The 13,056-nt window shown below is 36.8% G+C and overlaps 1 protein-coding gene across 1 annotated transcript; it reads right to left on the bottom strand.

The window, feature by feature from the left end:
- Positions 1-1,502: 1,502 nt before the first annotated feature.
- On the bottom strand, positions 1,503-10,808 carry RP1 (RP1 axonemal microtubule associated). The gene is made up of 3 exons (XM_036068677.2): positions 10,182-10,808; positions 9,120-9,291; positions 1,503-7,141 (listed from the first exon to the last, which is right to left on the bottom strand). The coding sequence occupies exons 1-3, from the start codon at positions 10,806-10,808 to the stop codon at positions 1,503-1,505; spliced, it is 6,438 nt and encodes a 2,145-aa protein (XP_035924570.1).
- Positions 10,809-13,056: the final 2,248 nt, after the last annotated feature.

A 13,056-nucleotide genomic window follows, 5' to 3' on the forward strand; every position in this document is an offset into this window, starting at 1 on the left:
AACTGAGCCATGCAGGTGCCCAGTTTTTTAAATATTTTACCACTTTTTCCTTACATAAAAAGAATAAAGGTGTAATAAAAATAACAGTGATTTTCAAGCACAAAGGTCTGGGTTCAAATTCTGACAGTGGTACTATGCACCACCAATGACAGCACTTTATGTCCCTGCCTCTAGGTTCTGTCACCTATAAAAAGGGAGTATAGCAAAGCCAAACTCAGTGTCTTTATGACGATTACACTTAATAGATCTGTAAGACTACAATAGACCTACTATAAAGTAAGCACAAAATTAACAGAAATTCCCCCTTTTCTATTATTTCTTCACAATTTTAGCCCTTTATTTCAACAAAATTCTCACTGGTCATTACAGAGGCTTATGTAACATGGCAAACTCTACTTTTCAATGAGAAAAGCATATCACATAATGTAGAAAAAGTATACTGTACATAGAGGCTAAGTCTTCATCTGGTGAAATAAATAACAACTTATAATTGTTTATGGATTTATAACTCATGTTAAACTGATAGTCATGAAGTGGGAGGAATCTTAAAAGGTTCCCTGGATAAATCCCAGGCAAAATACCACAAGTATACAAAACAAGCAATTTATAGTCTAATCAAATTTATTTATCCTTCTAGGCAATATGCTTTTCCTTATATCTAATTAAGTTTTTATCAATGCAGTTGAACATAAAAAAATGTCAAGTTCCTCTTCACAGCAGTTTTTCTTCAATTTTGAGAATTTTAAATTTTAAATTTTCTTTCCCAAGTTCAATCATTCCAGCTCCTTTAATTTTTCTTCAGAGCATGCCTTAAGTTTTTCCTTTTTTTTTTTTATGACCCATTTGGATTTCTTGACATTTTACTACTGTTTAAAAGATTATAATTTCTAGGCAAAGTACAAAGAGGCAGCATAGTAGTAAAGCATCTTTTTCTAATCATGAGGAAAAATGGTGAATCCTGTCCTTTGGAAAGGCTTGTGGGTTCATTAGATAGATGTTCTGAGGAAACTAGATTCAACATATTTGGAACAAGAAACTTATGAGATTGTTGTAGAGATCTTATCTTCATACCTTTATTAAATCAGAGTTAAAATTAATAAATGAAATACACTTTGAGACTATGTCTATTCCATTTATTGAATACACATTTTGCACTAAAATGAACAACATAAAAAGAGAGAAAAAAGAATTCCTGTCCTTAGGGTTTTTATGATGTCCTAAAAAAAAAAATCACAGTTCCAGGAAATTACATATGTTCAGGGGAAAACACACAGAAATTTCAAAAATAGTAGAATAAAAACTGAGTCTGTAATTTTTGGAAAAATGAAGAACAGAAGAATAATGAAAGTCAAATCAGATTATCCAAGTGCAAACTTTCTAGAATAAGCTCATTTTAAAGTGTGAAATTTTTAGAGGTTATCTAGTCTATACCCATCCCATGTGTTTCATCTCATTATGAGGAAAAAACACACTGATTTTAAAAGGCTGTGCTGATATTAAAATTATAAGTCTTGTTCATCACTGTTTTCAAGATCAATTTGGCTTTCCTCTTCCCAAATAAAAAGATTTTCATCCTCAAATATATAAAATATTTCTAATACATTTCTGTTGCTAATATTTAAGGATGTCTCAACTTGGTAAAATAGGCAGGTTTGACCATTCATTTCAAAGGAGAAATGATAGTTGCTATTTTCTCTTACTACTTGGTTGAGATTTGTTAATGAGTTCTGAAATCTGCTATTTAGTAAGTTGTTATTCTCATCAACTACTTCAAAGATTTCATTTGTCTGATTGGTGGGGTCCTGTGTATTTGAATTCACATCATCCACAACCAACAATGATGCGTCCAAGAAATTCACACGAAACTTTTTATTTAAATATAATTGAAATTTCTTTAAGTTATTTTCTTCCTCTAAGCTCAAAGAATTAATTCCTTTTAATTTTCTTAATTTTCTTTTATCCATCAAGTCAAATGTATTATTAAAATAAAGCTGATCAAATGTATCATCAATGGTATTATCAATAAATGCTTTTCTACCACTTGCTTTATTGTTCTCATCTCTGAACATGGTTTTGTTTGACTGTAGTAAATATGGGTGTATTTTCATCCATAAATGGAGACCCAAGAAATTTTCAATATCAGAATCTTTGCAATATACAAATCCTCGGTCTTCCTCATTTATAGGTTGGATGATAACAGTTAGTATAGGGCAGTGCTGGCCACAAATAGCATAGAGCTTATCCAGAGAGTCACCTTCCTGAAGTGCACCATGAATTACATTATTACCAGGCAATGGTTGGTTTTCAATAGTATCATCAGAGACAGGATGGACTTTGTTACCAGCAGATGTAAAGACATGAGTGACTGATGTGCATACTCTTTCTGACTTATGACTAGCCTTCTCCTCTGCATGATGATCTGGTATTCCCTCCTTGGCACAACTTTTATTTTGAACATCTAGCAAATCCTCACAAAAAGGTTCAGAGTCACTACAATGAGGCATGTTAAAATAACTGCATTTCACTTCAAGGGGTTGAGTCAGTTCCTCCAATTCTGAAGAGGATAGCTCAGCCAAATTTCCAAAATGTGAATATGGTACCTCATTGCTGTTATTAAGTAGAGTATCCACTGATGTGGTGTCTGCATTGCCATATAAGCCAGAATTTTCAGGAGATGATACTCTTAACAAATGATTTTCTTTCAGGAGCCACTTTCCTTTATCAATCAGTACTCCTTCCTCTATGTTTCTAACGATTCTGTTACAATCATTATGTTTTGTACTATGTCCTACAATGTCTCCCCCATGATAACCGGCCCTCACATCATTAAAGTCACATTTATCTTGACCTTCTGGAAATTTCTGCAACATAGATGAACTACTAGATACCTGTTCAGAAGACCCAAATGACTGACCTTCAGAATCATAAAGACCTACTTTCCTCGCACACTGAAACTCCATAGAATTGTAAGGATAAACCTGAGATCTATGTACAGACCCAGAAAAAAAAGATGGTTTAATTTCTCCTTTACCGTAAAGTTTTTCTATTGTCCTTTTAACAAATCCTTTATTGTATTCTTTCTCTTGGGCAATCTCCTCACAACTGCCATTGGGGCCATCACTGGATGTTTTATATGGCTTCTCATTCTCACTGTCTAGTCTAAATTCTGACCAATCAGAAATCACTGGTCTTGTGAAACTATTTTTAAAATCAAGAGAGGATTCTGAATAACTTCCAATTTCCATGTGTTTCACCATCATTTTTACTCTCATTTTAGTTTCTCCTTCATTGAGTTCCTTTTCAGTATTTTGCTTAGAATCATAGCAAAACACTAAAGATGGTGGTATTGCCAGCCTCCTACTGATTGCCTCACAAATTACACCATTTCTTTTTTCTTCTTCCGTAATGTTCCTGCTGGAGACTTCTATTAATTCCAAATTTTTACTGGTCTCTAACTCTTTTTGGATCAATTCTTCAGTGGCCTGCTCTCCTGCATTTACCTTTGTATGAAAGATATCAGTGTCCTGGTTTTCTAATTCTTCAAAAGATTCCAATTCTGAAATGTTTCTTTCACTTGATGTCATGCTATCGGTTACTGAGCCTGGTTCTTCAGAAGTCTTTGAGTCTTCCTTATCAGAGGATGTAGATACATTTTTACCCTGAAACTTCTTTAATGAACAATTTTTAAATTCAGCTACAGAACTATGTCCCTTATCAATTTCTGGTTCAGTTTCATTTATGGTAAAGCCACAGTGGCTTAAATTGCTGGTATTTTGGGGTGACACCAATATATTAAAGCCATGTTTACATCCAGGGTCTGCCAAAATATTTAGGTCTTTCTGAACTTCATCATTCCTTTCTAATTCTTCAGTCAATTCCAAAATATCAGCACATGTGTTTTCTTTGGAATTTAAAAAGTCACTGATATTGCAGACTTGGTTGGGAATGTAGGTCTCATCAACTGGGCAAGTTGCCTCATAACTACGGTTTTCATCAGGAGCACAAGCCTTATGGGAAGACAGAACATCAGTAAGTGAACAGACCTCTCCTAGGAAACAAGCCTTATTCATGGAGGTCTGATCAATGGTAGAGCCATCACTAGGGGAAAAAATGTCACTGAGGTTACAAGTCTCTTTTGGAGGATAGGTCTTATTCACAGTGCACATCTGACATGAAGAACAAGTCAACTCTGAAACACAGACTTCAGGACCACAGTTCTCAATGGCAGAGTAGCCTCCATCTAAAAAGGAGATTTTCTGTGTTTTTTCATTTTCAATGCACTTAGGAACTCTCTGAGTGTTGGGTGTGGAACAATTTGCAGAAAGTCCTCTTGGAACCATGTCTTGTTCTTTCTCAGTGAGTCCAAAATGATTTGTGGTTGATTCCACTAAATTGGCAACAGCAGCCTTCAAATCATCAGCTTCCTCGGTGATGGCAGTATGCTTTAGAACCTCCAATAATGCAAGTATTTCTGAAGCTCTGTTGGTAGTCTTGTGAGCATCACCTTGGCAGAAGCTATTTATACTTCCCTTTAAGCTCAGCACCAGAAGCCAAGCTAGAAGGACATTAGTATATGACTTACATATTGGGGAAGGGAAGGGAACATCTGCAAGTGAACCTGGCATTTGAATAATTCCATTCTGAGTCTTATGAATACTAGGAACTAAAGCTTGCAGTTGGTGAAGCAGCAAGACTGGTAAAAGGTCTTTTGGAGTGTTTTCTTCCATAAGATCTACTTGAATAGCAGCCTCTACACTGTGCCTTTTTGTAGCTAGATTTATTTCTTGGTAAATAAGGCTTACCTCTGGTCCTAATTTTTCAGCACATACCTGGATTTTAGTATTATGATCATCGACAGATGACTGTGACAAAGCACAATTTTCATGCAAGGGAAGCAAGCAAGCATCATTCAGAGATTCGACTTGATTCTCACAGAGATCTTTAGAAAGTTCTTCACCGTTATCTTTGTTAAAAGATTTACCTACCTTTTTGTCTAGATTTTCTGTCGAACTGGCACTTTTAGTTATGTGTTTATTACTTTCCCTAACAAAATTATTTCCTTTTCCAGAACTTGTGTGGGAATTAGTTCCTGCAAAACCATTGTTGTTACAACTTACCACACTCCTTTCTTTTTTGTATATTGGAGCTGATTTTCTAGGTTGCAGAGCTGAATGCGGTTTTATGCTCTGCAACCATCTCTGTATATAATTTTGAGCTGAATGATGGCTAATATCCTCAGGAAAAACAGCTCTTTTCAAAGAAGCTAAGGAATTTGCCCTGGTTGTAACATGTTGTTTACTTACAACAGTACTTAATTTCAACTTATCCCCTTTGTGTTTTTTCTGAGTTTTTAAAGTTATGTGTGAATTATTAACTTTTGAAACTAAACTTTTCTTGGTCATTCCTCTCGAATACCAAGATGCTATTTCTGCTTGAGCCTGTGGTCCACAAAAAGCACTGAGTTTTTGCTCAAGGAAGTTAAAAACATGAAATAAATTTTGATCTTCAAAATTATTTTTGTAACACCTAAAGTCATTATGGGGAAATACTTTATTGTCTTGACCAATTTCTCTTTTTGTAGGTCCTCCTAAACTTACTGGTCTGGACTTCCTTTTGGCTAAAAGTCCTTGAAACTTCTTAGGATTCTGAAGAGTATTTAACTTATTTACATGGAAATTCTTGGAATTCATGGGATTGATATTACTTTTGGAACAACAATAATTTGATTCAATCACCATATCACTTCCATGGAGGTCTTCCTCACAAAGTATTCCTCCTTTAAGGGAACTGTCTGAATCCTCCAATATGACTTCCTGTGCAATTCTACCTCCTGTGTTTATTCTCTTACTCTTACTAAGAATTCCTTTGGTTGCAATCTTCCCATCCTGATACCTGGAATTTATCATTTGTTGCTGAGATTTCATCTTCTTTTTGCTGGCAACAGATGATGAAATCTGCTTTTCATTTGCTGGAAATTTTGTTAAACCACACTGAGCAAATTCATTAGTTAGTCTGTCAATTCTTGTTATGACAGTGGAAGACCCTATTGAAGCTGGGGTCTCAGAAATAGCTCTGTCAGCTCCAGAGTTGTTACTTAAAGAATGAGTTGTATCTGCCAAAATAGGACTGAATCTATCACTGGTGTCACCACAAGGTCTTAAGTTTTTGATACTAGTTTTGTTGTCTGATCTTCCACTATCAACTATACCTTCCTCCACAATTGAGTTTTCTAATATAGTCTGTGGCAAGCCATTATTATGAGACATCTCTAACATCTTCTGACTTGTAATTTCTACAACACCAGCATGTATTGCACCTGACTTGAACAGCCTGCTTTCCTTTTTTCTTTCTAAAGATGACTCCATCTGCTCATTGTTATTGATCTGAACAAGCACTGGTTTGTTAGATACTGATGACATTTTACTGCAAGAATGTGTGAACATATGATATTCAGATTTGTTTTCCCCATCTTCCCTCTCTTCACTAAAGATCATTTCCTCTTGAACTTCAGTTTCAGATACCAAGGTCACACTCCCTCTCACAGATTTCTTTTGTCTCACTCTTCTTGGTCCAGGTGTAGGGGGCCTATAAAAATGATGCTTTGCTTGATCCATAGTCTCCTGGATGGTGTTTGTGTTCATAGCAGTATTCTGCCTACTAGCAAAAGTGCAAGTTTCAGTCTCTTGATCTGTCATTTGAGTGTTTATGTCCTCTGCCAAACTGCCCTCTTGATTATTATCTTTCTCTAGAGATGAGACATCTGTAGACAATGAGCATGCTGCAATTTTTAAACCAGAAGACTGATCATCTCTTCTTCCTGGAAAACTGCCTACCTCATTCTTCTCATTGTTATGAGAAAGACTTGCTCTACTGACGGTGGTCCATTTTATGGTTTCCTCCTCTTTTATCTTAAATCGAACTTTCATCTCAACTGTCATGGTACCATCTTGATTAAAAATAATTGATTTCTCAATATCATCTTCAGAAGGATATATCAATAAATTCTGAGAATCATTTTTTTCTAAGGCCAAGTAATTTTCTGAAGCAAAAGAATGGTCTGAGTAGCAATCAATATTATGCATTTTGTCCGAAGAAACAGAATAAATCTGGGACTTTGGACTTGAAGGCACATGTGTACTCACTTTCAAGATTTTAAGAGTAAAAGATGCCCCACATCAAAATGTAGAAGACAGAGAAGTTATAAATATCCAATAGAAGAGGCAGCAAAGAAGGAAAAGAAAAATAAATAATTAGTATGAAAAATACCATATTTTCTAAATTTCATAGTAAGATATTAATATGTTTCTCACCTTTATGTATTCATTGGTTATTTGAATTCACTATGATATCTGGTACATTTCTACAAGCTACTCTCAAAAAGAAAACCTATAATCTTACTTCAATAAAGAGATTCACAGAATTTTAATTTTTGTGAGTTTAATTAGGCAATTTTAATAAGGAAAGTATCAAGAAGAAATTGCTAAGGATTCTAGCAAAAATAAAAAGATTTTTGTGGGATTTTGTTTTGTTTTTTTGTTTACTAGTACTGAAACTGGAGTCTAAGTGCTGCTTATCTATGCAAACAAAGTGAGTAATAATTTACAGTGATATTCATTTTCCTGTCTGTGCATATCTAAGAGAGACATCTACAACATTATGAAAGTTAAAACATTTTTAGAATTTACTTAGAAGTCAACATTAATCGAGTAATAATTATTACTTTAGCATTCACTTTGTATAATTAGTACATTTGATTTAATATAGGGCACAAAAGAGAACAGAGCTAGACAACAGACCAACATATCTAGTTATATTTTTATTGTCTGTCTCTAAAGATAACTTTAGTACTCTAGCTTCTTAATCTCAAATTCTTATTAGGAGTTTGTATAGATTTATATATACTTGGCATCAATTAAACACCTTCAACATTTCAGAGTATAAACCCGGAAATATTTTCTCTTACTTTTGGTATGCATTTACCAAAATTACAAATGAAAAGGCCTCACTTAAAATTTTTTAAAGTAAAATTTAACAAAGCCCTCAGATTCCGTAACTCCATCAAAAATCATACTCACAACCCATATCACACAAAATAATAAAATCATTTTAGTAAAATGAGCACAGTGAAACAGTACTACTATGTGCTTAACAGATATTTGGCAGCTAATGCCTACAAAGTAGAAACATTAATAGATATCTATTGAGTATATCAATAGTAGATGAGTTTCACCCACTTTAGCAATAAGTAGAGGGATTAATACTACTTAAAGGCTTTATTATTCCACGTCTAAATAAAAACCAAAATTTAAGTGTAAGTGGCAATCAATTCCTTAGCATAGAGCTAAAACACTGTGCACAAAGAATAATGAGATTAAAATACTGAGCACAATGAATAATACAATTAACCATGCCTGCAGAGAGAATTTATAGTGCATCCTATAATCTTGGGCATCAACAAGCCCTCCTTCTCCCCTACCCAAAGGATTATGCTATATTGTGCAGCATTTCCTAAGGAATTATCAACCTACATTATTATTAACCAGCATGAACTGACTACATGAACTTTTTTAATAAATAAAAAAAAAGGATCCAAGGGCTGTGATTTTTACTGGAATAACTTCAGAAGGTACAGTTCACATGTACTTAAGAGATTTTTAAAAGCACAGTCACTCAACTAACCTGCTGAGCTCAGCTATGATACTGCATGGTACTATTTGGAGAAAACTTTTAACTACCAGATGCCACTTATACAAATTCCATAGAATTCCTCTCCAAATCAAGAAATGCTGGTATTTTTATTTTTTATCTAGGTATTATATGCACCCCCCCCACACACACACACACACAAATAAAGGCTTACCCCCTCAATTTAATCATTGATTGATTTGAAAAAATCTAAAAAAAAAAAAAAAATAGAATCTCTATGACTCTTTCCAACTATACATAAACCAATTCCAGTTTAGAATGTTTTTGATCCCCTCATTTTTTCTCATGTGACAAAGGAAATTGGCCATTTTAAGCATGGATTGTTTTTTTTTTTTTTCTTTGAATGTTGTGGTTAAAAGAAAAAAACCACAACTCAGGGCTAAAAATAAGAGCTACATATTTAAGGGACTTACTCTTTCTGCTTTCTGACCTAGCACTTCCCTTGGTGTATACATGATGAGAGATCCCTGGTAATCTTGCAGAAAGCAAGTACTTCTGGATGTCATAATTTCCTGGTTTAAATGGCTCCCTTCCTGCTGCCACCACAGCTCCAGAGCTGAGGATCACGGCCTGCAGACTGGGAACCTAGAAGAAACCAAAGAGTTAAGGTCCTTACATGAGCAACATGAAGTTTTTGTTCTTTCCATATGATAATTTTTTTAAGATTTTATTATTATTTTTTAAATAATCCCTATACCCAACGTGGGGCTTTGAACTCACAACCCCGATATCAAGAGTCAGGTGGACTCAGTCAGCCAAGTGCCCCCTTTCCATATATTAATTTTGTAGTGAGTGGAATCAATTCAGGCCTTGAAAGGGATAATCACCAAGTGTTCATTAGGCACCAATAATGTATACAAAGTTACCAAGTATCAAGGTGGGGGTGGCTAGACCAACATCTCTATTCAACCTGTATACTACCTGAAGAGAGATCAGTCTTCTGCCATAACTAAAGAAATCTTTCAAAGGTATGCAGTCCTGCCTCTGCCTTCCCCACCAAAATATCCAGCTGTAGCCAAACGTCTATCCTGAGCCAGCTGAGAAAGGGCCTGGTGGACACGCTGACAGCTGCAGGGGAAGCTCTCCCCTGTTCACCCACCCACCCCCCAGCACGGATGGCAGAAAAAAATGCTTTCTCTACCTAACAGTATCACTCTTGGCCATGGCTTTTCAAGAAATATTGTCGCGATTGCATTCTGTGCCAACAGATTATACAACTCAGTGCTCAAGAAAGGCAGAACGGGGGAGGGAGTGTGAGATTAAAAAGAGCCCCTCTTGGCAGTGGCTTCTTTAGATTCTGACCAGAGAACAGTGGGGCCACGCACCCAGGTGAGCCAGCGCCCTCCCACGAGGGTAGGAATACACACACATACACACACACGCACGCACGCACGCGAAGCCTTCCTTTCTCTGGGGCCTCCATCCATGTCCCACACGACGCAAGCTCAGACGTGAGAAACCCCCGGAACACTCACCTTCCTTCCGTCCGTCGCGTACAGCTTGGTCACCGGGAACCGCATAACCTCCGTCAGGTGTCGCAGAAAGGCCTGGAAGTTCTGTGCAACCCTTCTGTTCATAACCACCGTACGCCTCATCTTCGGGTCGCCATTTCTAAAGACCAAGAGCCTTCGCGGGGCGCGCAGCATGCCGGGAGCCGCAGCGGGAGCTGCGCCCGTTGGAGGGGAGTACTGCGCCTGCGCAGTGATGGCCCGGCTGCTGTGCCAGGGTCGTGGGCGCCGGCGGGCCTTGTCAAGATCCACTGGCTGCACCTTCCTGCGGTGGGAGCACAGGTACGACTCGCCATCCTCTAGCTCCTCCAGGCGTGTGATGCTGTGTCTTCCCCGAGGGGTGCTGATGTTCCTCACCCCAAAAGGTAAGGGCACCTTCCTTGACAAATTATCCAGCAAAGCATCAAATGTCTTGAAGGAACGAGGGTTGACCACCACCCTGACCCCAGCAAATTGCGGGTCTCCGCTCTTGTAGAAGCTGATCTTTTTGGCCACAACAGGATGCATGATGCTCAGGTGGCGAGGGGAAGGAACTTGACCTTCAGAAGAAGTCCGATGAATCATGGAAAAACTTGTGGAAGAAGTTTCGCTCATTTTGGCTGAGAACTAGAGGGGGAAAAATTATTCATCTCCACAATGACAGCACCATAAAGAATACATGATAAAGCAACTGCAATCTAATTACAGTTGTAGATATCTAGGCTATTCCTAGCATTTCATTCATTCATTTATTCATTTGTTATTCTTGCCTATTTTGAATGATAATTGTAAGGGGTTTACAATAAAAAGACATAAGTGAAACAAATAAGGATATTTATAATTCAAAATAAAAACAATCTAAAGACACGAATAAAGGTGTCCTTAAATAAATTATATTGTATACACCCATGCACTGGGAAGCTATGTAACCATTAAACATGACATTGTAAGTCTGTATTTATTGGAATAGAAAAATGATCATAATCTACTACTAAGTGAAAAGGCAATTTATAAAATACGTATGTCATGCCATTGCCAGTATATATATATACTAGTGGGAAAAAAATCCAAAAGTATATATAGCCCTAATGTTGATGGTAATTATCATTGAGTGGCAAAGCTATGGATAAATATTTGTTTCTTATACATTGCTAAATTTTGTGAATCTTGAAAATTAATAGGTATTTTTGAACAATTAAAAAATAACAAAAGAGGGGCGCCTGAGTGGCTCAGTCGTTAAGCATCTGCCTTTGGCTCAGGTCATGATCCCGAGGTCCTGGGATCGAGCCCCGCATCGGCTCCCTGCTCAGCAGGAAGCCTGCTTCTCCCTCCCCCACTCTGCCTGCTTGTGTTCCCTCTCTCACTGTGTCTCTCTCTGTCAAATAAATAAATAAAATCTTTAAAAAAAAATAATAACAAAAGAGACACACATCAAAAGCCATCCAATGAGAAAAATTAGAGTTTTGCAATTGATCCATTTAGTTCTGCATGTCCTGGCAGTCAAGGAAAAAGGGTAGAACCAAATGAGTTCATCTGGAGTAAAATGTTTCCTGACATTAAATTCTAGAAGGGATGTATCATGTAAATCCTTAAATAGGGGCCTTATTAAGATAATGTGAAATGTTTCCATTACAGATTATAAAAAATGCAGTTAAATTATCTAACGCACCATTAATCCTACTTTGGGAAACACTCACTGCATTAGACAAATATTTTGAATGAATGACAGCATTGCTATGAACTACTAAAAATGGAGGTACTGCTCCCATTAGTGGTTCTAAAATTAACCACTGGGAGGGAATTTAAGAGCCATTTTCAGCCAGTGACTGAGGTTTTTCTCTTCTACTTTCTAAGTGAAGCCAGAGTCTGACTGACAAGTGAGCAGCTCATAGAAGGGTTTATCTGGTTCTGTGTTCACTTCTCATTTGTAGCATACTGTAACTATTCTCTACTATTTTAAGTCAATGTAATTATTCGTGTCTTTTGACAGAGTATGAATGCCCTACAGCCCTGAAGACAAATTGAACAAACTAAATAAAAGTGATCAGTATTATAGAAATGAAAAAGGCATGTTTGTCATTATAAATCAGCTATAAGTTTGGCCCAAATCATCTACTTAAATGTTTGCAAACTGTTGTCTAAGATGCTTCATATATCTCCAATATGATTTGCAAATTTTTTATGTATAATTTAGGAAAATACATGCAGAGATCAGCCTAGAAGTTAGATATGTCTCCCCTACTCCCCTCTCCAGTTTAAAGTAATTATAGTACTTAAGACAATAAAGGCAGCTGTAGCAGGTTTGTGCTTCAGGAGATGGGAATCCACCTTTGCAATGGAGTCAGCAAAACTGCACCTCTTCTTATCCTCAGCTGATAAACTGTGGTCTGACCTTGAACATGCTGCTTAATCTCCATGCCCTCACTAACTATAAGAGGGATGAATTCTTTCAGTATTTAATAAAAACTTCAGAACTCTTTGCCTCCAAGTACTTTTTAGGTTGGTTTACTTACATACATATTTTAAAATAGTTTCCATTAATAGTGTTTGAAACACATTTTTCACCTAATTTGGGGAACTTTTATTTATCTATATGTAAATGCATAACGAGGCTTTTATTTTTTTATTTTTTAAAGATTTTATATATTTGTTTATTTATTAGAGAGAGAGCATGAGAGAGAGAGAGCACGAGCAGGGGGGAGAGGCAGAAGCAGAGGGAGAAGCAGACTCCCCGCTGAGCGGGGAGCCTGATGAGGGACTCGATCCCAGGACCCTGGGATCATGAGCTGAAGGCAGACACTTAACCGACTGAGCCACACAGGTGCCCGAAATGAGGCCTTTAATTACAATAGTCTTCTGCCTG

This window comes from Halichoerus grypus, chromosome 5, assembly GCF_964656455.1.
Source record: "Halichoerus grypus chromosome 5, mHalGry1.hap1.1, whole genome shotgun sequence".
Classification (NCBI taxonomy): domain Eukaryota; kingdom Metazoa; phylum Chordata; class Mammalia; order Carnivora; family Phocidae; genus Halichoerus; species Halichoerus grypus.

What these genes read in the sequence shown, in the direction of transcription:
- RP1 (XM_036068677.2), bottom strand. Translation starts at nt 10,808, where the DNA reads ATGAGCGAAACTTCTTCCACAAGTTTTTCCATGATTCATCGGACTTCT. An exon ending in ACGCGACGGACGGAAGGAAG is followed by an intron (nt 9,292 to 10,181) that starts GTGAGTGTTCCG and finishes GGTTTCTTCTAG; the next exon opens with GTTCCCAGTCTGCAGGCCGT. An exon ending in TAGGTCAGAAAGCAGAAAGA is followed by an intron (nt 7,142 to 9,119) that starts GTAAGTCCCTTA and finishes AAATCTTGAAAG; the next exon opens with TGAGTACACATGTGCCTTCA.